This window comes from Bombyx mandarina, chromosome 12 (genome assembly GCF_030267445.1).
Source record: "Bombyx mandarina strain Sakado chromosome 12, ASM3026744v2".
NCBI classification, from domain to species: domain Eukaryota; kingdom Metazoa; phylum Arthropoda; class Insecta; order Lepidoptera; family Bombycidae; genus Bombyx; species Bombyx mandarina.
Window position 1 is genome coordinate 14,449,120 of NC_143219.1, and position 25,798 is coordinate 14,474,917.

Genomic DNA, 25,798 nt, shown 5'->3' on the forward strand with positions numbered 1-25,798 from the left:
TATTCACAAACACTACACAAGCGCAACGTGTCAATGTGTTGAACGCAAGCTACATGGTAGGCGGAGTGGGGGTGTTAGGTTTATTTTCGTTACGAAATTTCTTGATTTGGTCGCCGCGCTTAAAGCCCGCGATTGTAAAAGACCCGAGCGCAGCCGGAGCGGCCCGCTTGTACGTAATATGGGTAATATTGAGAATTGCTATAGTGGCCATTAGCGTTGAACTATTCATAGGGCCTGTAGTGACGTTGCAACCAGACCGGTCTTCACATAATAGACATAAAAAATTCTCGAATCGAATCGAATGAATTCTTCCCGCGAAAACTGCTCACTCCTTACAAATGCCTCACCAATTATTAAATACTGGTACAAGTTACCTATCAACCTATACAAATAGCGGCCACTCATGTTCCAACTTAAAGTCGACGGTGACTATACTCGTAAAACGCAAGCGGTGTCGAACTTTCAAACTAATAAGACATAAATTTGATTAAATTTTAATTCAAATTCCTATAGAAACTATAGTTTAAAGTTCAGTGGTAGTTTACGACCTGGTTAAAATGACAATTAAGATTCAAACTTGCGGCTTAAGTCACTTCGAGAATTACTTAAGCGATACTATACTTCGACTATAGTAACCGGCAAACATCGTGAGCAAATGACCTTGACTGCGCAGAACCGAATTTTAAATCACTTTGGTGGTGAGGGTGAGGCGCGACGGCAGGGGAAATCGTATCGAGCGCGTTATTGGTAGATCAGTCGAACCTTGCGTCCCGCACCGCATTCCGCATTCCGCTTGCTCCCAAAAGTACGCTTGCGTACAGTGAAAAGTCTATCGTTATTAATCGTTAAGTTATATTTTGTTATAATTGCTTGTTGACTTTGTTGCCATTGCTATTTGTTGAGTGTTTGTTGATTTTTTATAAAAAATACACTATGCCGCGACAAACTGGTGTAGGATTCAAAAGAAAGGGTAGAAAAATTATGTACGACGTATATTGCTTCATTATAAAACAGGGGAAGAATGATATTATTGAAAAAGTAAAACAGACTTCGGAAGCAACAAAAACATCAGTGAGTACTGTTAGGTGCATTATTAAGGAAGCTAAAGGCTCTGGCTTGCTCGCCGTATTTCAGACTTCGGGTAAGAAAAGATCAGGGAAGAAGAAAGTTACCGGAATGGATAGTTTCGTTCAATCTGTTATAAAAAGATGTAATCATAATAACTACATAACAAGCAGCGAAACTCCGTACCGTAGAAAGGCTCCGAAAATTTTAAAGAAGATATACATTTTAATGGCTCGGAATGAAGTTTACGACGAATTATGAAAGAGCTAGGCTTCAGATGGAAAAAAAAACAGAAAATAATCGGAAGCTGGTAATTGAAAAAAGTAACATTCGATTACTACGAATCGAATATCTTCAAAAAATAATTAATTATAGACAAAAAAGAAGATCGAACCGACCGAGTCGTAAACTACACCGATGAGCCCTATGTCGACTTATCACGATGATGGCGACTCGGGTGATGAAAACAGTGATGATGATAATGGTCAAGATTATGATAACGAAAAAAAATTACAAATACCAGCTTCGCTTCAACTGAACGAAGACCTGGCAACAGCTCTAGTTTTGACTTAATAGAAGGAATATCTATTTTACCCCAAGATTAAATTATTATAATTATTAACCTATATTTTTTGTTGATGTTCTAATAAATATAAATAAATACATATGTTGATTTTAATAATTTAATTGCATTATGACGCAGAGTAAATAATGTTTTTGCACGTGAGTGTACCATGCGCAAACTTACCCCCACTACGTCAACAAATGCTCAAGAAGTTTGCCGGCTATTATACTATAAGTTCACGTATCGTGTGTAAGCTTATGTATACAGACAATTGTGATGTTAGCGATTTATACTATATCATTCAAGTTTAATGACGGATTCGTAAAAGAGTTAAGGTAACGCGGTCTATTTGTTATGAACTAAAGAGGCATCCAGCAGAGTTCTGAAGATTTCGCTGTACAATTTTAAATAAATAAATAATAGTTTAAAAAGACTAACAAACTACGCTTTTATAGATAATCCAACTAAAAAATAGAAAATAAATTTGAAATAAAAATAGTTTAAGAAAAAATGATTTGATTGTAAAAAAAAGCGTGGGGTGCTTGGTATCATGGTATGGTGCGACGTTTTGAAGGGGGTCAAAATCATGTTCAAAGATTCCGTTACATACTAACATACATACGTCTGAAGCTAATAAAAGCGTATTAAAAAGCGTGTCCGATTCTCTGTTTCAAGACGCCTTATAGCAGACAAGCGACCAATTCCGGCTCCGCTCGGGTCTTTAACAAAATTTCAACGATATTTGACGTTGTTTTATTTTTTTAAATAAAAGAACACTTATTGCGGCATAACTATAAGACTTAAACATATGCTGTCGCGACACTTTTTGTAAATAATAATGTGTTCTACAAAGTCGTAGTATCGTTATTTTATTCTATCATCAATGGTTTTCGGAGGGCACGTGATGTAAAGAATATTTTAGGTAAGTTTTTTACACCTTTGGTAACATTATTGGAGTTTTAGTAAGGATCCCAAATTTTTTTCAAAAAATATTATATTTATAGCCTATGTTACTCGGGAATAGTGTAGCTTCCAAACAGTAAAATAATTTTTCAAATCGGCTTAGTAGTTTCGGAGCCTATTCAATACAAACAAACAAACAAACAAATATTTCCTCTTTATAATATTAGTATAGATTACTTCTTCAGAACAAAGCAAACTGACAAATTTGAATATTTTCAGAGCGTACCATTGCAAATCAAAATCTTTGGAAAGCCCATTTTCCAGACGTGTTAAGTTTCCTTGCAACACACGTTAAGGAAACTATTTGACAGTGTTCGTTCATGTAGCAGGAACGGGTTGTTGCATTGTTAGGCGGTTGAGTTTACATTGAGACAGGGCCGTATTAGTAATAGAATAAAGTAAGCATAAATCAATTAGTTTATTTCATATTCATCTTACTGTTTACACCAGAAAATTTTAAATCACTTGAGAATCCTCTAGTGCGGCTTCTCTAAAATGAACTACAGATGCGGATTTGTTTTCCCATTTAAAAAAAATAGCACTTACTAACTAAATTACGTTCATTAATTAGTCTTTTGAACTTAAAATGTCAACTGCGACACAAATGAGCAATTAATTACGTTATGTTTTTTTTTATTATCAGCTAATAAAATTGTGTCCTACAAGAAATCTAGAAAAACTGTAATTTTTATAGCTTCATTGAATGGTAATTTTTTTGTCATTTCTTGGATCACCAAGTTTAGAATAGATAAACGAAAAATTTTTTTTAAATTACTTGATCGTTTCTCGGTCGATAATATGATAACGAGTATTTTTTTTAATTTATCCTTTTTTGAAGTTTAACGTTTTAAAAATATATCATGAGTTTTGAGTCGGTAAATGAAACAATTATGCCGAGCAAGTTACAACTTTGTAAGCATCTTAAGCGCACACAAGTTTCTTTAGTGAATCCTTAAATAAATTATTTCTCAACTCAAGTCCGTACATGCCTTTTACAGCCAAAAGAAAGTTTCTATTACCGAATTAAACTTTGCTTGTCCAAATTCGGTACTGTGTCCGAAATAGCAGGTTGGCTTGAGTTGTTGTTTGGTCACGGATCGTTTATTCCATATTTAGTGAGAGCTAACACGTCCGCCGGCGGTTGGGCGCCGCAAAATTTATAATGTTACAAAATTTTCACAAACGCTTTTGTATGTGGTGTGTGAAAATCGATAATTTACATGGAGGCGTCCTGTCCTTTATGAGCGGGCTTATCCATTTTAAATTACAAGAATAAAGTAATTTTAATAATAGACTATGATCTCTTATTTTGAGTCATGGTAGGGGTTAATTTTGGTTAATTCATATGTCTTCTGTGTCAACTGTTGTAGGGTTTGATTCTTTCCTTACTTTAATTTTTGTTTGTTTAATATCTAATTAGCAATATTTTGAGTCATGGTAGGGGTTAATTTTGGTTAATTCATTTGTCTTCTGTGTCAATTGTTGTATGGTTTGATTCTTTCCTTACTTTAATTTATGTTTGTTTAATATCTAATTAGAAAATCTTAAGATTTATTGCATATGCATATATCGCATATGCATATGCAATATATGCAATAAATTACTATTGTGTTGGTCTCCTCCCACCACCTCTGACTTCGGGTCTGGTTTTCACATCGTGAATTTTGACCACCTTAAAACATTAGAGTTTCACTAGTGGTATACTCTTTTGTGAGTCCGCACGGGTAGGTACCACCGCCCTGCCTATTTCTACCGTGAAGCAGTAAAGCGTTTCGGTTTGAAGTGTGGGGCGGCCGTTGTAACTATACCTTAGAACTTATATCTCAAGGTGGGCGGCGTATTTACGTTATAGATGTCTATGGGCTCAAGTAACTACTTAGCACCAGGTGGGCTGTGAGCTTGTCCACCTATCTAAACAATAAAAAAGATGTGTCGTGGGACACCCGATAGGAACGAAGTTCCTTATTATAAAAATATTAATTTTAAGTTCTATTCGAAGTATAAAGAATATAATTATTCGGGTATACATTTTTTATTATAATTTTTTTATGGATAAAAATAAAAAAAACTACTTTACAAAGTTATCAACCTTATTTTATTCACAATGATTTGTAAAAAATATATAATAAAAATATGTTATTTTTTGTACGCTATTTATTACAAAATTAAGTCGTACACTGTGTGCATTACTAATAAAAATCTTACGTTACGGACGTTTTTTCCCGGTTAGGGTACTCCTCCGCATCGTACCATAAAGAACTTCGTTTCAAAAAAAAAAGATAGAAGTTAACTGCTATATAGAACGAATCTTCTACTCCTTCGGGCGGGAATAGACGATGAGAAAATGGAAATAGATGTTTAGACACTATTTTGTTCCTTGTTACAGGTAAAAGTGATGCTGCGGGTCGGAGCGTCCGGAGATGGTCCTTTCACGAGCGGCAACCAGACCTTCGCCATGGACAAGCGGAAGAAACAAGTCAGCCTATGCGAAGCAACGTCGGCCGCTTCGGCTCCTGAAGACAGAAAAGTCGGAGTGACAGCTCCTAAGATGTTCGCCTTCGACGCTATTTTCTCGCAAGACGATCCACAGGTACCTTTTTTTTTTATTGCCCTTGTAGGCAGACGAGCGCACGGCCCACCTGATGGTGAGTGGTTACCGTCACCCATGGACTTCAGCAATGCCAGGGGCAGAGCCAAGCCGCTGCCTACCGCTTAATACTCTCCACAAGCCTCGTTTGAAGAAGGACATGTCATAGCGCTCGGGAAACACCGCGGAGGGGAGCTCATTCCATAGCCGGATGGTACGTGGCAAATAAGACCTCTAGAAACGCACTTAATGATGAGAAATTAATACTTTATCTGAGTATATATTGTAAGGAAAAAGAAGTTAATCATTTTGTCAGACTCGTTGGTGCAATAGTTACCCTCAGTGTAGCGCTGAAGGTTGTGGGTTCGATTGCCACGTCGGTAAACATATCTTCATGAACAGGTTTATTTGCTCTTTGTCTGTGTGTTTATAATCTATCTATGTATATATTTAAACGTTTATAAGTATATATGTCAGTCTCTGGTGCCCGTAGCACAGGGAAACCTAATTTGGAACCGAATGACCGTGCGTGATTCTTTCCCAGTTATTATTATTCTTATTAACACTTAATGGCCCTTAAACTAGAATTTTCTGTAACGCTATGGATGTCTGGATCCTACAAACACAAAACAAGGGTAAATTAACCACATACTGTGGTCACATAATAATATGATTTTACGTTACGTAAGTAAAAAATTACCTCTGTAATTTATAAATACGAATTTGTAAAGTTGAAGTGTCTGTTTGTAATGTAAAAATGTAATGTTTTGCTCATATATACCATTTTATGCTGCAAAAAACTGGTATTTTGATATGATATGAATGGCATTTATAACAAAAAAAAACATTTTTATTCTCAAATCTTTGTATTTTTTTTAACTGGGCGCTTACAGATAACTTGCTAATGCTATGATGAGCTACTTAAGTTACTATTGTTTTATAAAGACAAAAAAGTTTCGCGCAAGAAAAAATGAAAGAAAGCTTGGTCGAGTGAAACTGGTCGTAATGAAAATTTAAATTTATTCCGTTATCCAGCACTGTAGGCTGTCTTCGTTTTCGGGAATTCCAACAGACCTTGTTTATGATATCTTTATACAACATCTCCAATACACTGCAGACCTGCATTCACGCTGCATAATGCATACGTAAGGCACATTGCACAATACAATACCGCATAACATTAATGTTGTGGGTTTGGCTGCCAAATAGCTGGAGCTTCACTGAGCTGCTTAATGTGCAACTATCTAGTTCATATACAGCATCTAACGCGGCTCAAGATTAAGGAGATATCTAAACAAGAACAGTCACGTTCAAGAAATGTCGTAATGCATTTCTAGCAATACATTCGTTCGCCTCGTTGGGGTCCATCATCTGTATTGAAGATATTTGTATTCGGATCTAGTGTCGTTCTCATCTTCTATTATATCCGGTACAAGCAGGAAAATATACTGACTTGGTAAATTTGAAATGCTTGAAATGAAACAATATTTTAATTTTTTAAAGCAATCACAAGATGTAGACCTCACTGTGTATAAAGTATTCTAACAATAGGAGTTTGTGTAGCATAGATACATAAATATGTAATCAACCTCTACATACAGTAGAAATTGAAGAAAAAACCCTAAATTATGCCGTAGAATGTTTTACATATCACTAGCATTCTATTAGTTCGAATTCAAAATATTTTTCTTTATAATTTAAATAAACATAAACATTACATTTTAAGACACTATAAGAATTTTAAATTGTATGCACTGCTAAAAGATAATATTTGGATTCGTGTCTAATATTGTTGGGTATCATTGGCGAAATGCCCAAAAACTTTCTGTTAACCAAAACTTTGAAACCTCATAGGCGTACTTGAATATAAATAATCACTTGTACAATAAATACTGTAACGTCATGTTTGTTGCTTAACGCTGCATAGAGTCGTCCCAGAGGCGTCCTTCGGTAAATACAAGGGAATGCTCGGCTACTATTACATAAAACTTTCCTATTTAATAGTAGATCTGTACGAGAGGCGAATAGCGATTTTTTTATTACATCAATTTTGAATTCTTCTTCTTCTCTTTCTCCACCTTATCCCACTAGGTGGGGTCGGCACAGCTAATTTTTCTCTTCCATTCTCTTCTATCAGCCGTCATCTCAACACTCACTCCTCTCTCTCTCATATCCCTATTCACACACTCCATCCATGTCTTCTTCGGTCGACCTTTTTCTCCTCTACCTTGCACTACCATTTCCATACATCTCCTAGTCACATGCATCTTCTCTCTACGCATCACATGTCCATACCACGATAAGCGTTTTAATTCCTGGGTGATGCCGAAAATCAAACGAAATGGAAGATGATTTTACAAAGAGCCACGAACGCCTTCCAACGCGATCTTCAGTAATGAAGTATGCAACTAAGAAAAGAAATGTTATTACACCAGCAATCGGCAGATTTGTTCAACAATGTCGACTTACTTTCCGCTGTGGGTGGTAGAACAGTCAATGATGCGAAATAACTGAGATTTCGGCTGATTTTTTGGACGTAGATTAATTTCTTTTTTAAAACCTTCCGTAGATTTTGTACGTTTTTCATATTATTACTCTTTATTTGTAGAAATATAATAGTCAAACTATTCCTCTGTTGTTTATCCCATCATTTGTAAGGCATCATTTACTTCAGCCATCCAATGTTTGTCTCTTATTTCTGACTTATTATTAAATCGCTTCAGCTTTTAGCTTGTATGAAACTAGAACAACGGCTGTCGCACTTTTCCGCTGCCGTAGTTTCATGCGCCGAAACGTCTCAACGCGGCGAGTATTCATGTTTAAATTGTTAAAATGCCTCTCTCTGTCTGTGCAACGTCGTTCATTTTAGTTTAAATTTTACACATTTTTGAACAAGAGATCGTTTGGCGTTGCAGTTTTTCGAAATATTCCAACGGATATTACGTGGAAATTCCAGTTTAGCGTTACGTTCATGAGGTTCATGTATGCAATGTTTGTGATTCGCAGAATGCCTCATCTATCTATCTATATAAAAATGAATTGCTGTTCGTTAGTCTCGCTAAAACTCGGGAACGGCTGGACCGATTTGGCTAATTTTGGTCTTGAATTATTTGTGGAAATCCAGAGAAGGCTTAAAAGGTAGATAAATATGAAAATGCTCGGAATTATATAAAAACAAACAATTCTGTTTTTCCGTTGATGTGTCCCCCGTCGGACGGATTCCTTTTGTTTGTTTTAAGTTTATTTTATACAAAATTTTAGGTATTTTATTTATCGATTGAGGCACTACGAAATCTGCCGGGTCAGCTAGTTTTAAATAATAATATGATAAACTAGAAAACAAAACCTTTCTTTGTAAATTAACGCCACGTTGCAATGCGCTTGATGTTTAATATTTTATAATATAATATTATATTAGCTCAATTTTGGAGATGTGATAGAGGTTTTTAGTGGTAAAAAAAAGTTCATTGCTAGCAATGAACTATTCACATGTTTAATCGCTTCATTTAACCAACTTTTCTACTAAACGTATAAGTACTAATGGTGGATTACTTGTATGTCAAAATTAATACCATTTTCAAAAGTCGATTAAAAAATCGTGAAATCCTCAACATATTAAGATTTAAAAAAATGAATTAAAGGTTGAAACAGTAATTATTCTAGCCTAAAAAACAGAGCTGCTACGGGCCGGAAAGAATTAAATTATCCCAAAAAATATTCTTTACGTCTTAATGAAAACTACTAATTTTTCGCTAAATTACTCATAGGTAACAAAAATATTCAACTCTATTAATAACCTATCTCTAATTTAGCTAATCTGTGCCAAAATCGAAGTACTCCAGCGCCATCTAACCATAATTTACATTTCGCAAAGCATAAATTACAATAGGCCGTATTGTAGTGAGCATCACACAATCCCATTAATACACTGTAATCCGCTTTATCTAGTGCCACGAAGCATTAATGTGCTGCAACGCAATTTGAGCATATTCTCAACGTACTTTGACTTTGTTCTATGTTTTATGGTATTAAGGATTAAGGCCTGGTGCATATTGTACGTCCTTGCCTTTCTAAAACCATTAAAATTTTTCAAATCACATTCTTGATTTCTGCATTTAATCTCAGTCTGCTGTTGACTCGGAATAATGAAATGCTACACTAATCAGAGTTTATTATATTGTAAATTTTTATGGACCATATATTGAAAAGCAGTGGTAGTAGACGAAGATAGACAGAGCTGGCGATTCTCAGTATGAACGCGCAATGGAATCAAACAGAACTCGTAGTCAAGATCAATTCCCCCCGCGCTCCCTCGAGGTCATTGCATCCGATTCCGAGCATCAATTTAAATATTTTACAATGAGAGCAATATAATATATTAATAATATATTTATGCGTATTTTTCGATGTACTCGTGACGATTATTATGGCGTACATTACAATTTTTGTTTACGATATTATTGCAGCCATTGTACTCATACGTACATTGTACATTGTTGCAGAATAGTTTAACTATTAGTAATTTTTTCATTGTTTATTATAATATTATGATTTTCCGACATTTACCTACCTAAATCAGATGATTTTTATATCATGATATTCGTTATAATTTCAATCGTATCGAATTCCTTTTTTGCAACGAAGTTCCTTAAGGGGCGATGCGGAGGGGTACCCTAACCGGGAAAAAACGTCCGTAACGTAAGATTTTTATTAGTAATGCACACAGTGTAAGACTTAGCTTTGTAATAACGTACAAAAAATAACATATTTTTCATATTTTTTATAAATCATTGTGTAATAAAGTTGATAGCTTTGTAAAGTAGATTTTTTTATCAATAAAAAATCATAATAAAAAATGTATACCCGAATAATTATTTTCTTTATACCTCGAATAGAACTTAAAATTAATATTGTTATAATAAGGAACTTCGTTCCTATCCGGTGTCCCACAACACCACACATCTTTTTTTTTTCAATAAATTTCCTAATAATTATTTAGGTAATATATTTATGTATGAACTGTTTATAGTATTATACGGTTTTAGTTCAACTATAGGAATATCCGTATAATAATTTACCGTCCGGTCACCACGGACCGGGGTATTAAAGAGGCATTAGCCGCGTCAACCTGCGAGCACAGACAGACAACGTTATTACTATCTAATCTTGTGATGTCAAACTAGATTTGGTCTACGTCAGAGCTATTTATATTAAGACCCTGAAGCGATTTTTAATTATTAGTATGCCACTGAATTTATACACAAGATGCAATATGAAGAAATTCATACCCGATCCTGTAGACCGAATGGTAAACAGTCAACGTCGCCCAAAACACGTCATTACAGATCCTCCCGATCCATTAACGGTGCTTTTAGGTACCACAAGCACCAGTCACCGTCCTCGTCGAACCCGTCGCTTGCGACAAAGGGCTCGACGAGCGAATTAACCCATAGACACAGCCCACTGAGTTTCTCGCCGGATCTTCTCAGTGGGTCGCGTTTCCGATCCGGTGGTAGATTCTGCGAAGTACTGCTCTTGCTAGGGTCAGTGTTAGCATCACTCCGGTTTGTGCCCCGTGAGCTCACCTACTACTTAAGGTTACGCTGAAATAACGTCTCAAGGCTATCAGCTTAGGTAAGATAAAAAAAAAAGAAATCCGAGGTTGTAATTGTGTATGAATGAAATAATTCGCTTATTCCATTATGTGCTAGAACTTAACTATACTTATATGAAAAAACCAAACCTCGAACGCTTGACAGCTTAATCTCTTAATTTTCTATAATCGCCTAATTTTTACGGTGGAAATGTTTAAAAATAGAAAAAATAAAAAAAAAATCCTACCTAAGCTGATGATAGCGTAGAGAGGCTATGTCAGCGTAACCTAACAAGCAGGTGAGCTCTCGGCGCTCGAACCTGATGACGTTGCTAAATAAAACGGTAAATATCGTACAACATTATTTTTTAAATTAATTAGGTCTTTTTCACGATCGTATAAGACTAAAATTGCGTCGCGGCTCGACCTGCGTTAAATCTAGTATTCATAAATATGAAACACGTTGCATTTTCTCGAGATAGTGATTAGATTTTCGTTTCACACGTTGATTCATAAACTAGCAGTTGATTTGTTAATCCGCTGGTACATAAAGTTATGAACTAGCGAACACACTACCATATTATACTGTTCTGTCCGGGTCATGTAATTTAACGTAATAAAAGGTATCATTTATGATTTTTTTTCCTACCTAAGCTGATAACCTTGAGAGCTATATCATCGTTATCGAAAGAGTAGGTGTGCTCACGGGGCTCAAACCTGGCGAAGTTACTAACACTGACCCTAGCAAGAGTAGTGCTTCGCAGAATCTACCACCGGATCGGAAACGCGACCCACTGAGAAAATCCGACGAGAAACTCAGTGGGCTGTGTCTGTGAGTTAATTTACTCGCCGAGCCCTTCGTCGCAAGCGACGGTTTCGACGAGAACGATGGCCGGTGCTTGAGGTACCTAAAAGCACCATGAGTGGATCGAGAGGATCCGAAATGACGTGTTTTGGACGACGTCGACTGTTTACCATTCGGTCCGCAGGATCGGGAATGTAGTTTCCGGTGACCACGATAAGAGGGTTCTTCTCATGTCGTGCCGCTTTCGCGAAACGGTGTACTGATGCCGACTGTAAATACTTACTGACGGATTCCAGGTCCATATCGTCGTGGAGATCCACGTTTCTTACTTACCACGGTGCCATCCTGCAAATTATTAGTGTTAGGGTTTAAACGGTTTTTGTAATTTAAATACATAGCTGCTTAGTTCTTCCCCCGGCATTTATTACATATATCCATGTGGGACAAAAGAATTCGAAGTCATCAGAAACGTAATCAATAATTAAGCTACTACTCTCCACACTGAAATTCGCTAAAGAAGTATTTTAAAAAAAAATCAAAATCGATGAACTCCAAACTCTTTGAAAGCACTAAGGTAACCATAATTCCGTGAATAATTTACCTGAATCCTGGCACTTAGCCGTGTTTACTGTACAAAGGCGCTCGGCGTGTTTTCTTTCCTACCCTCGCAGATAATTAAAAGGACTTAAGTTGTAGAGCCCAGATTAGACTGCGGCAAGGGAAAACATGAGTTTGTTGTTTTTGTGGATTTTCTCAGGAAAACTGACTGGGTAATTTTGAATCGACATTAGTTTTTGAAGGGAGTAATTTTAGAATCAGTAGTTCGATTAAGTTTTAAAAAAAGTAAAATGTATAATAATAGCATCGTCAAAAAAATTGTTACGTTATTTATAGCTCCATAGAGCTAAGGGTGATTTTTCAAATATATTTTTATTGATGGCATATGACATTTCTGAATAAATAAGGGGTTTTTAACACACTAATTAAAAACACTTAAAATTTCAAAACGTAATAATAATATAACTCTTTATTTGACACAACATGTACAGAGTAAGTATATAAAACAAATAATAGACGGTGACATAAATTGGCGGCTACTATTGTACTGTATTGTACGGCTACTAACATACTGCTAATATGGTCTAATTTTCTATTAAAAAAAGTGCGAAGTTTTTTTATGCCTACATTTCGTTGCAATCGAAGAAAAGACTGATACAAATGTACTTCTAATCGCCAAAAAATAGATGAGTAGTCTCGTAGTAATGCGTTTTCCCGTCATACTTAAAGATCTCTTTACTTAAAGATCATCTTGAGCCGAAACGCAAAATATTACTTATAATCTTGCCGAAAATTGTGGTCACATTATTTAGGGATACGCAGTTTATGGAGTGCGGAAATACTGAAATAATTGTTTTCGAGGAAAATTTTAATGATGCCCTGTTCGAACTCTAATTGAAAACGTTTAGATCCGGAGTAATAATGGAATCTCGATTGTTGAGATTTGTTCATTTATTTATAAATTCATCTTTACATTTATTTTCTGACAATATTATTATCGGTATCAATGGTTAAAGGAATAAGGTCTAATTTATTGAAATTCGAATATTAAAAGCCGCAAATGGTTCTAATGATCACTGTGATTATTTTTGAAGTGAAACTTCTTTAGAATCGTTGTGATTTCAAACTCGATGAAACGAAATGAAACGAAACGAAAAAATAAGTGTGCCGCGATTGCTTGCCGAAGCGGCTTCGAGTGGAGCCGACAAATCACGAAGCGCTCCACATGGTCTCGCGTCCCCGACTAGTTCAGTGTGTTTTTGACGTCCGTGCACGCTGTCGTGGCTCTCGGAGCGCCCTGAGATTCTTTTATTTCTATTTAGTTTGTTATCACCAGATATCGCTGCACATAAATTCAACAATTCCTGAATCACGGTGACGAGATGTTACACAGTTGATAGACATTCTCATATTTCTCTTGCTATATCTTACTTACCTGGCGTAGGGATACCGTGATCATGCAGATGGTTCCCCCAGGGTGCTCCATTGCGCTGCGGAGTGGTTGACCCTTGCGATTATCTTTATTTTTTAAAAGTTTCACTTCTACCGTGTGTGACTTGGACACACACACATTTTTTTATTAAGATATAACAGCATTTATAACTGTAATAGGTTAATATTGTCAACCAAAACAAAACACAATCAAAAATTGCCTATATCGTCTATTGAATCTATAGTTCAGCTATTTTCTCAGATTTAGGTTTGACCTTGTGTTGATCGTATAAATAATTGGCACTATCCATATTTTCCAATTCTATTAATTGCAACCATGATATTTTTACCGGTTGTAAGGGATACTTCAGGCATCACGGATAAGAAGCACCATCTTACATGTACGGGTCTGAAACAGTAATTCCTTTTAGTTTGAAGTTGTACTATAAAACCGACATTTAAAACTCATGCCTCAAGATGTGTGGCCGCGATTACGTTGTTGACTTTCATTGGCTCCGATAAACAGTTTACCGTGAGCTTGTCCAACGATCTAACAAGAAAAAGGCGTTAACATTTGGTTCCTATTTGGTATCAGTAACATCAGACCGTAGCACAAAAGCTTTTTTTATGGTCCTTGTAAGCAAACGAGTATACGGTCCACCTGATGGTAAGTGGTTACCATCGCCCATGGACTTCAGCAATGCCAGGGGCAGAGCCAAACCGCTGCCTACTGAAAATAATTCCCTCTATCCGATTGGTACAATAGTGCAACCTATATGATACGATTTGTTTTTAATTTCCACCTTCTTTTATGACAGACGGAGATATGCTCGAGCGCCCTGACGGACGTGATTCACGCAGTCATCAACGGTACCGACGGATGCCTCTTTTGTTTCGGACACGCGGGGCTTGGTAAGTTACCACCTAAAATATATTCCCATAGGTATCATTATTTTTTGTACCAGACCGGCGCTGGCCCTACTTGGTATTAAAAAGGATATCGAAGGCTCACCCTGATACGTCCAAACGAAAACATTGGAATAAGATAATCCCATTCATAAAACATAATACGCAACGGTACATGTGAGTGTAATAGTTCAGTGAACTAGCGAACTTTGAACCTGTCTATTTTCCTCGCAAAATTTCCCTAAACATAACGTTAATATGGTAATTTGCCTACTTTTATATAACTGAATATGGATAAACTAGTTAATGACTCACCTTCCATTCAGTGGGTTTCGAAGCCCGTACCCATTAAACAGAGAAAGTCACCTTCTTACATGAGGTTTAAGCCTCGCTTGCATGGCTAGTGGCTGCCCAATCATTCAAGGATAAATTAGCCATCCCCTATGCCTTGGGCTCCGCCACCCCAGCGACTCCCTAGAGCAAGCTTCAACTCCAGGTTTACAAACTAGTTATATGCGCCCACAGATTCATCTAGTTTTGCTATGACTATGTAAACTGGTGGTAGAGCTTCTTGTGAGTCCACACGGGTACCACCACCCTGGCTATTTCTACCGTGAAGCAGTAATGCGTTTCGGTTTGAAGGGTGGGGTAGCCGTCGTAACCATACTTGAGACCTTAGAACTCATATCTCAAGGTGGGTGGCACATGACGTTGTGGATGTCTATGAGCTCCAGTAACCACTTAAAACCAGGTGGGCTGTGAGTTCGTCCACCCATCTAAGCAATAAAAAAATAAAAATGGCTAATTGTGTGAAAAACAGAGTCTTGAAACTACTACAAAGCCATTAATCATAATACATTCAGTAGTTTTTGCGTAACGAACTTCCAGAGTGACAGTAGCAGTATTGTGGTAGTACGATAGTAAGAATAGTAATTGGGTAGCAAGCTCGATGATAATGTAGTTTTACAACGAAAGGAAGATCTTCCACCGAGCGGGTGATATTGCTCGGTAGACCGACGGTCCGAATGTTGTTGTTCGGAACTTGTATATATGCAAGCTTATCTTGAAAATGTCGAAAGCGAGATTCAGGCATATGTCAAATATCGTGCGTTGTATGATGGCTACTCGCCATAGTAACCTACAGTCGATTAAAGAACACGACTTTATGGATTTGTTCATCAAATATAAGTATATTATTTTTATTTGTAGACCGCATTTCCTTGAAAAACCGATACCTGTCTCATAATTTGAGCCCCAGTATCACTCGATACGCCTTCATCATTACTCATCTGAATACGAGTGGCTTCAACCTTGAAAATAATGTTCAAATCTTGAGCGTGTTCGAAGCTGCACTGTTCTAGCCACCAAATTGAAACGTTAAAATACGCTGTTTCTTTGATAAACATTTATCTTATTTCTGTTTGAGTATTCAAACATTCTGAAAATGTAAAGTTTTTGGCAAACACCACACACTTCTTTACAGAGAGCGCGCGATTAGTTTCAAGAAATCAGTAAATTTGTTCAACGATAGTCATGATATTTCAATAGCGTAGCCGGGTATTAAATATTAATTAGTTTTTAGTTTAAAGTTAGAAAGAACGTTTAAAATAAGAAGCACTGTTGATTCAAACAACGGTTAATTTAGTTGTGAGAGTTCCGGGAAGCTCGAGCCGACTTATAGACCAACGCAGGCTACTAGGGCTATCAATAACTCGGCTTAAATCTGACATTTTGATTTTATTAAAACTTATAAGTCGGTCGATCATTGACAAATTTCCGCTCACACGTTCATTAAAGAAGAAGTTAGGAGAAACTTCACTGCAACGCTTTTAAAGCCGATACCACATCCCTAGAATTATCGAGAACATTCCTCAGAAGTCGAGTATTTTCGATGTGTTTCTATGATGGCGTATTTCAATAGATGGCGTTGTACTTCTCGAACGCTCTAAATGTTACTAGATCCTTTGATATTCGTATTGGCTATTTGGCGATAGATGACGTTACCGGCGTACACGAGTTTGAACAAAAAAAGTAATTTTAATCAATTTATTTTCCGTTTATTATTCCTGTAAGGACTGCCAGACTTCAGGTTGTCAGTTCTCTCTGTGCGAAAACAAATTTTGCAAATGCCAAGTTTTTTTTACGTTTTTTAACACCTTAGGCGTCCGCGAGTTCCAAAGCTAAAATTAAAAAAAAAACTCACGGGAACCCGTAGCTTACACCATATTTTCGTTATTTGTTTGACAACCCTAAGCTTCATTCAAACGATTATAACTATGAACTCAATAGGAAGTTTGATAAAATTTTCAGATTCTCACGTTCCGAGTTCTCGGTCCTTCGTTTCTAACTTTACCCATTAGTGTACTTAAAGCATTACTTATGCAAATCCACAGACGTAACTAATGCTTTAGAACTCGGTACATATTTTTTAAATTCAATTAAACTAACAATTCTCTGCGGTTTTTTTTTCTTCAAATTAACATACCTGCGCTTTTTTTTTCAATTGTATTTATGTGTCCGTGTATTTATGTGTCTATGATCCTCATAATACAAGATTGCTTATAATAAATATAATAATTTTTATTTTATAATCTAGCTGACCCGGCAGACTTCGTAGTGCCTCAATCGATAAATAAAAGACCTAAGCTTTTGTATAAAATAAACTTAAGACAAACAAAAGGAATCCGTCCGACGGGGGGGGGGGGACACATTAAAGGAAAAACCGGAATCCGTCCGGAAAATTGTTATTTTTATTTAATTCCGAGCATTTTCATATTTATCTACCTTTTAAACCTTCTCTGAACTTCCACGAGTAATTCAAGACCAAAATTAGCCAAATCGGTCCAGCCGTTCTCGAGTTTTAGCGAGACTAACGAACAGCAATTCATTTTTATATATAGAGATTATGTTTAAAGTAGAACTTAATAAGAACGATGAAATTTACAAAACCTTAACAGTTTAAAATAAAAGCTGTGATAAGTCTAGATTAGGCTCGAAGACCTGCATTACAAATCTCTAAGATTTCTCATTCTTAGGTGACCGCTTTAATCACGAGTAGAGTCACGAGCTTGAGTTGAGAGATCTTGGGGTTTATGCTAATATTATTAATGTTACAGACATTTGAGCAATCAAGCAAATTGGGCTATTAATTCTTATTACAATTTCTAATTATTTAAAACTCTACGAAGATAGAATATTATCTTCCTAATGAACATGTCTGTTGTTATTTTGGAAAACAGTATAGTGCACTAAATAACGAACATTTCAAAAGTAATCACCTTGCAGTCTACTTCCTGATCCTTTATTATCTCGTTGAACGTAATTTAATTAAGATCAAGCCTGTATTAGCGTTGATCTCGGAATAATTAAAACGAGGCTAAAATTATTCTACCTCAATAACGTCGGGAGCAGTAAGGTCTTGGGGTTGAGAACCGGCTTATATGGATCAAGCCACGAACGTTGACGCTTTTGTCCATATTGAATTCGAAAGCGTGTTTTAAATTGTTTTGAGGAATAATTATGAGGGGACGGACGGTAGAGAGAGAGATAATACACTTTTTTGGCACCAAAACACAATTCATATTAAAAAAAACAGCCAAAAAGCTGATACATTTGTACAATAGGCCTAAGATCTATTCCAGACAACCGTTTAATTTACAGAAATTCTGGCAAAATATAAAAATATAGCAGGTATGTTGCGGTGTACTATATTTTCGGTAGGCAGCGGCTTGGCTCTGCCCCTGGCATTGCTGAAGTCCATGGGCGACGGTAACCACTCACCATCAGGTGGGCCGTAGAAAATATATACATACAATAAACAGATATATTATACCGTTTACATATAATATGAAATATATAACTAATTGATTTATATACCAATATACATATTTACATACACATAATAAATCAACAGTATGAAAATGATAATGATACAAACAAACAACACTAAGCAGATATGTAATGTTCCTTCACCATTCTTTTAAAGCAGTTTAAAGTTGGAGAACTTTTCACTGCATCCGGTAGGTAGATGGTAGCTGTTTTTTATTTTTCATTTAACTAGACTCCGAAGAGTGTGAGTGTTTTTTTTTTTATGATTGAGGAATTGTCAATGCTAATGACATTGGTGATATATGTGATTTAGCCTTGATTAACTTAATTCTATAAAAAAAAATCCGTGTTCATCATGACCATGCCTTCGATTTTATATCGAGTCTCAAAACTTCTTCAGCTGAACAAAGAATCAGAAGAGAACCGCTATAACGTATTGGTCTGCGAGCTAAATAATTCAGCTCGCCTTATCTCCCATCAAGATATAATTCCGCTTAATACCGGGACAGTTGCTAATTGATTTTCTATCTTGAACAAACTCGTTTACCCCCGGAAATAGCTTTCGATATTCGATGAGATATCTCGGTTATTTGAAAACTATAGTCTTATGAGATACTTCCCAATCCTTACTACCAACCCTAATGGCGCATTTTAAGTTGACACAGATCGATCACCAACTTACTTGATGCTGCTGAGAAGGAACAATACGTAGGTAAAAATATTATACATCTCTATATAACATACTTCTGTTTTTAACCTTGTAGCTGGTGGCGATCTTTTTGTTTATAAATTGGTTTAACATCATTATTTTCCTGGAAATTATCGATAATGATTGATTCTAGTAGCTTTTGCGATGTCTAAAAACTAATAATACATATAATGACATACCACCAAAATGACTGTCACGTCTCAAATCGAAAGCAATAAAAAATGCGTGTGTCTTCAGGAGCAAAATTATGGTCAACATTAAATTTAACTTAACCTTTTAATTCCCAGGTAAATCCTACACGATGCTGGGTCGGCCGGACTCAACACCGAATCTCGGTGCAATACCGTGCGCGATCACATGGTTGTTCCGAGGCATCGCAGAGCAGAGGCACAAGTGCGGCACAAGATTTTCCGTGCGAGTTTCGTGCGTGGAACTCTGCACCAATACAAATCAAATACGAGATCTGTTGGCGCCATATCAAAATGGTACTGGTTATTTCACTACTCATTTAATTCAATTGAATTCAGTGGTGTCACATGAAATCTGTAGTTTATCTGAGAATTTCTACATTCGTAGTAATTGTAGCAATAATCAAAGAAATTACTATGCCCCTATTTGACACATTGAAGGAAAGCTTTATCGTAGTATATGTTTCAATTTAGGAGCATCACATATAACCTGTATTTTTTTCTGTTTAGATACGGAACAATCTCCAGGGGTCTATCTTCGAGACGATCCTCTTTTCGGCACCCACCTCCAGAACCAGTCAGAGCTTCGAGTTCACAGCGCAGAAAAGGCTGCATTTTATCTAGATGCGGCTCTAGCTACAAGGGGGATTAAAGAAGAGGGAAAAGATAGCCATTTGCTATACACTCTACACGTTTACCAATACAGCGTTGGAGGGAAAGGAGCAGGTTATTATGAATTTAACACCATACATGCAACCAGTTTATGTGAAAATACAAGCTAAGTCCTTAGTAATACAAATACAAAATACACTTCTAATAAGAGCACTTAGAAAAAATACTTTTACACGTAGTGAACGAGCTTCTTGAGGCTATTTACACATAATATCGAAAACAATCACATAATACTTTCTTCTAACAAATAATTTCTTTCACAGTGGCTGGGGGTCGAAGCCGTCTTCACCTCATTGACCTTGGAAACTCTGAACGTGGAAAAACGAACGGCGGCATTCCCCTTTCGGGATTAGGAAACATTCTGCTAGCTATTTTTAACGGTCAACGACATCTCCCTTATCGGGACCACAATCTAACTCACGTACTAAAAGAATGTTTAGGTTCTCTGACATGTCATACTGCCATGATAGTCCACGTGTCTCCTAACGTCCAAAACTACTCCGATACATTAACTACTCTACAATTAGCTTCAAGAATACACAGATTAAGGCGTAGAAAGCTCAAATACTCTTCGAATAACAATGCTGGTTCTGGTGGAAGCTCAGGCGAAGACGCTTCAAAACCGAGCAGCAGCGAACCTGATCCATCGAGTAGTGATTTATCAGCTGACACAGTTATTTACGTAGGTCCTATGGACGACGCTACCGATGGTGAACATCCTCCTGTTTATATTCCTCATATTAACTCTGGAGACAACAGATGTATCCTTAGCAAAGCTTTAAGAGGCTCTGCAGCAGAGCAAAAGCATAAGTCTTCATTATCGAAGGTGGTTGAAGAAAAAAGTCCCATTCATAAAGTACACTCGTCTCCTAAAGCATCCCCTTTGAAAACTATACAGCCCGGTCATACACCGAAACCATCTCCCGTTCATTCAGTTGCTTCAAAATCGACTCCTTTAAAAAAAGCTGCTCCAAAACAATACGTAGAAGACACTAAAAGTACTAGCGATGAACAATGGATAGACGGCCCAAGGATATCGAAATCGAAATTGGTTGAGGCGAGACATATTATCAAGGAGACCCAAAATAAGAAACGTGAAACTTGGATTGATGGACCGATGCAAGAACCCAAACTCCCTCCACCATTTGACCCCTTAGCAATTCAACCCAATACGATACCCCTTCAAGTAGGAGTGCTAGGAGTTCACGGCAGTGAAAACATGGGTTATGGATATATGGACAGTCACAAAAAAAATATGATTCGAAAATGGGTCGAAAATCAAACATCACAAATCCACAAGTCCAGAAATAGCTCGCCAAGTCACAAGAATCATAAAGATAGCATTAAGACCGGAGATGAATCTGAAACTAACAGAATGGAAATAAAAGAAAGTGTCAGACGAGCTCATGTCGAAGAATCTACGATTAGAACCGGCTTGAAGGCTGGATCAAAAGGAAATATGATTGAAGAAGAAAATTTAGTATCATCGGAACAAAATGTGGTAGTGAAAAAATCTAACAGTAATAGTTCCAAAACAGGAAGAAATGATGTTGACGAAGACGATGATAGTGAAGAATTAGCAGAAATACCCCCAGCTCTGCCGTTGATTCAGCCTAGCAGTCTGAATAGTCGAGAAGTGTCCATGGAGAGCTTAAATAGTAAATACAAGGAAAGATTAAGAATGGATGACGAAATGTTGTCTAATCACAGTAGAGAAATTGAGATTCACGGCATGAGTAGAGGCCATGAAGATGATGATGAAGATGAATTTTTAGAGATCATAGAAGTAGAAGAGCCTCTAGAGCCGGTTCCGATGCAGGATTGCTGCCTCCAAGTCACTGAGGAAGATATCGCTTTATGTATGGGATTTGATAACACTTTACCCGGCGACCAAGACGATGATGATCACCCTCTCAGGATACTCAGTCAAGAGAATCTAACAGTTGCTTCAACATTTACGGACACTTTTTCCTTATACAGCGAAGTAGAGAGACAGATCAGAAAAGAAGCATATTTACGGCAAACCATGGAATTTTATACTGAAAACTTTACAAGCGATCAGCACCTCGGCGATCTGAATCCACATGAAAGTTTACATTCGTCGCGATCTAGAATAGACGACTACATAAACGATATTTACGAATCCCGACGAATGATAGAACACGATGAAATGATAAATACTAGAATCGCACCTCAATTCCAATCCATATCACTGTGTAATGTACGTGATACTGATGATTATCACGGCGATGGTTCTGTGTATAGTGAACCAGCATATCGTCCTAGTGATAAGATTTGTGATAGTTGCAAACGAACCATGTCCAGGCCAGGGAGTGCTGTAGGTGGGGCTTATCACGAACCAGATGGATCTCACAACGACTGCTACGGGCCATTCGAAAGGTACAGAGGCAACGACATAACTGATGCAAGAATTGCATCTCTAAGACACCCAGATGGTGCATCCGACCCTAACTTGCGAGAAGAAAAACGAATACCCGGAAACGGGGCGTGTACTTTTAAAGAACTAAAATCTAATTTGCATTTGGAGGTGTCTCCTCCAGTTGTGACAACCGAACCTCGATCCGAGAAACATGAAAAGGGCGATAAATGCGTAGCCAGGATAGTTGCCGGATCGAAACCGGACGGATACGATAGCGGGCATGAATCAACTCCGAGAACCGGAAAACACAGTCCTGCCGCCACCTCGAGACGAGCCGAATCCGGCTACGACTCTGTTCCAAGAGACTCAGACGCGTCATCCTTGGACTCATACCCGACTAGACGAGCCGCAGTCGCACGGGCGCACGCTAAAAAACACACCACAGCGAAATACAAACAGCACAACGATCGTTCATTCTGCTCGTGGCTAAGGAATCCGTTCACGTGTAAATACGCTGACACCGATCCAGAAATCAGCGATTTTTAATTCCCTATTTACATATATCAATAATCTGAATTAGTCATTACGTATCATTAAGCTACATTACCGAATTTAATCTGGAGACTGCTTTTGTACTCGTGTTTAATGTGGATAGCTTGGCGCTGTACTCATGAGGTTACCACTGTATTTTTCTATAACAATATCTGCTTCTGTGCTACAACGAGGAATTTTAATGGCTTCGTTCATTGTAAATATAGACGCAACGGATTTTAAACTCGTTGTTCTCCGAGTTCCGGCTCATTTTGTACTTTTATATACTCTCTTTTGATAATCTCAGTTTGAATTCAATTTTTACACTCGACTGTTTATAAGTTTTTTTTACATCTCATAGTCTTCCTCTGTCTTCCCTTTCGTTTATTCGCAAAATGAATACTTGAAGTTCTTAAGTCCTTAATAATATCTTTCCAATCTGTCTGCAAAGCTGTCTTTTCTATCAAAATGAGCAACAAACATAATAGATAATTGTCAATAATAAAAATGTATTCGTAACATAATTCGATCATTGAATGATTATCATTGTAAGAATCAACGTTATCATTGTAGTGTAAAAATAAATGCTATTGATTTTCGTAACTCTTATTTTTACTGCATGCGTAGTAGTGAAGTTCCTTTATGTAATATTTAATGTTGATTTGTTACGAAAACTTGTAAAAAGACACTTGCAAGGGCCATAGCTTTACGGGGAACGTTGTAAAAGTAGTGAATTGACGTAATATCGCTTGTTACGTCAATGTTTTTGTTATAGTACTATTAATATTGAATATATGTATATCCTAAATTTTATTCTACTATGCGTTCGTATTAGTTTACAATAAATTGTTCGATTTCTTATTGGCGTGTTTTATTAATCTTCTCGCATATCAAAATCCTCATCCTTGTGCTTGTCTAACATTTCCACTCCTTCCTACCAAGCATCAGTTACGAACAAAACGTGGCACATGTTTAGTTCAGCGCACCGTATTCATTATATTGTATGGTTTGTTGTACAATAATGTGAATGAAAACTAAACTAAAATGGCCATTAATGTATAACCGTTTCTTATTGTTATAATATTATTTTTCGAATAATACTTATAGCTTTCATAGTCAGAGACGACTGTGGTTATGTAATATGTTAATAAATTTCTCATTACAAGTCTGAAAAAGTATAATGATGAATTGTTGAGAATATACCGACTGCTATTATTTCAATTAAAAACAAAACGCAATAAAAAAAGTAAACCGGCCGAATTAAAGAATGACTTTAGTATCTGAGTGTCACAAACAAGAAAAAGTATTCTTGATTAAATCGAATAAATTCAATAAGGGCACATGAAATGCACCCAAATAATTCCGTTCCATTTATATCTTAGGCTCGTACCGTTCGCAGAGGCATAAGGAATTTAACAGAAACCATTTCGCGTCGCCCTAAGCAGCCCTTCGTTAATCGTTCAAGTCGTAATAACAGCAACGTCGAAATAGAAACGAATACAGAAGCCCAACGAAAACCCATGAATAAATAATACGTTACAGCCTCCTTTCTAGGGGTTGGAAATTTCAAAATCTTTCGGGAGACCAAAGTTTTTTTACCCCCAACGCCAAGTTTTCCCGTTAAGGAGCCCCCTATTATCTTTCATTTCGCCAGTAATTTAACATTCCGAATACGCCTCGACAGAATCAAGCTATCAAATAAGGCGTTTACCCTCTTCTCTGGGGTGACAACTTTTTTACCCTGGAAATCTTCCAATAATTTGTTAAAGTGGCAGCCGGTTAGCCCATAACGCTTATCGTGTTCTAAAAAGATTTTAGCGTTTTTACATTAGACGGGGATCGCGACATATTTTCCGAGGGTAGTCGTAAATTTCTGCGAGTACCCTCGTTATTTAAGTTATCGAACGAAAATATTACAAATTACTTGGTTTACAGCAATTTAATTCGATTGGATATTGGATTCGTAATAGGAAACATCTATATTAGTTATTTTGTTGCAATATCTTTTTTATTTTACACAGCTGCCACTTATGTTTAAGATACACGAATCATTTAACCCAAAATTCGTTGAAAACCATTTCAATTTCTAATATACCTGTTTGTAGTTTGCGGTTAGATTAAATAAAAACTTGGAGTGTAGATACAAACGTACCGTCACAAGAAGGTATGTATACGATGTGCTAATGAAGGTATATTTTGTTATTAAATTTAGGTTTTAGGTGGGGTAGCCGTCGTAACTATACTGAGACCTTAGAACTTAGATCTCGAGGTGGGTGGCGCATTTACGTCTATGGGCTCCAGTAACCACTTAACATCAGGTGGGCTGTGAGCTCGTCCATCCATCTAAGCAATAAAATAAAAAAATAGCTATTTGAAAAAAAAAACCAGCCTTTTATTAATAAATAGCTAATAATGATTAAGCAGTTTTGTATGTTTTATTCTGGCGTGTATTACTTTCATTTCATTATCTTTGACATTTCATATACTTTACAGTTTTCTTGGTCACCACGGACGGCTTAAGATCTTGTTTGTCGACTTTTATAACGAAATTTAATTACTGTTCGATCGAACCGTAAAAATCGTTTTAATTAAATAAATAATTGACAAAATCCGAAGAAAATATTTGATATAATTGATAAATTCCAGGATTCTATAACAGCCTGATCTTCTAAAGCGACATAAAGTATAATTGATGTTTTTTTCACCATTTCCATTGAGACTATTTAAAGTTTGACCTCGTTAAACCAACAATCACTTACCAATACGGAAGCTCGTCTACAAAAAAAGCATTTTTGCAACTCATTTTAAAGTCACTCACTTTCAATCTTATCGAATTAAATTTTATTCAATACGATAAATAAGGAATGCGCTATCACAAAATAATGAACAATCAATGCAATATTTTTTGTAAATTAATTTTGAATTCGTCGTGGCCTAAAGCATAAGACGTCCGGTGCATTCATGTTGAGTGATACCCCGGTGTTCGAATCCCAGGCGGGTACCAATTTTTGTAATGA

At 36.7% G+C, this 25,798-nt stretch overlaps 1 protein-coding gene across 6 annotated transcripts in view; it reads left to right on the forward strand.

Annotated features, from left to right (window-relative positions):
- Positions 1–23,642, forward strand: part of LOC114248788 (kinesin-like protein CG14535) — a 423,441-nt gene extending 399,799 nt beyond the window's left edge. For all 6 annotated transcript variants that reach the window (XM_028182208.2, XM_089732108.1, XM_089732109.1 and 3 more), the window contains 5 exons: positions 4,980–5,183; positions 14,386–14,479; positions 19,298–19,495; positions 19,709–19,924; positions 20,134–23,642. In XM_028182208.2, coding sequence (XP_028038009.2) covers positions 4,980–5,183; positions 14,386–14,479; positions 19,298–19,495; positions 19,709–19,924; positions 20,134–22,796 — 3,375 coding nt within the window. In that variant the 3' untranslated portion in view covers positions 22,797–23,642. The remainder of the gene's footprint in view (positions 1–4,979; positions 5,184–14,385; positions 14,480–19,297; positions 19,496–19,708; positions 19,925–20,133) is intronic.
- The last annotated feature ends 2,156 nt before the right edge of the window (positions 23,643–25,798 follow it).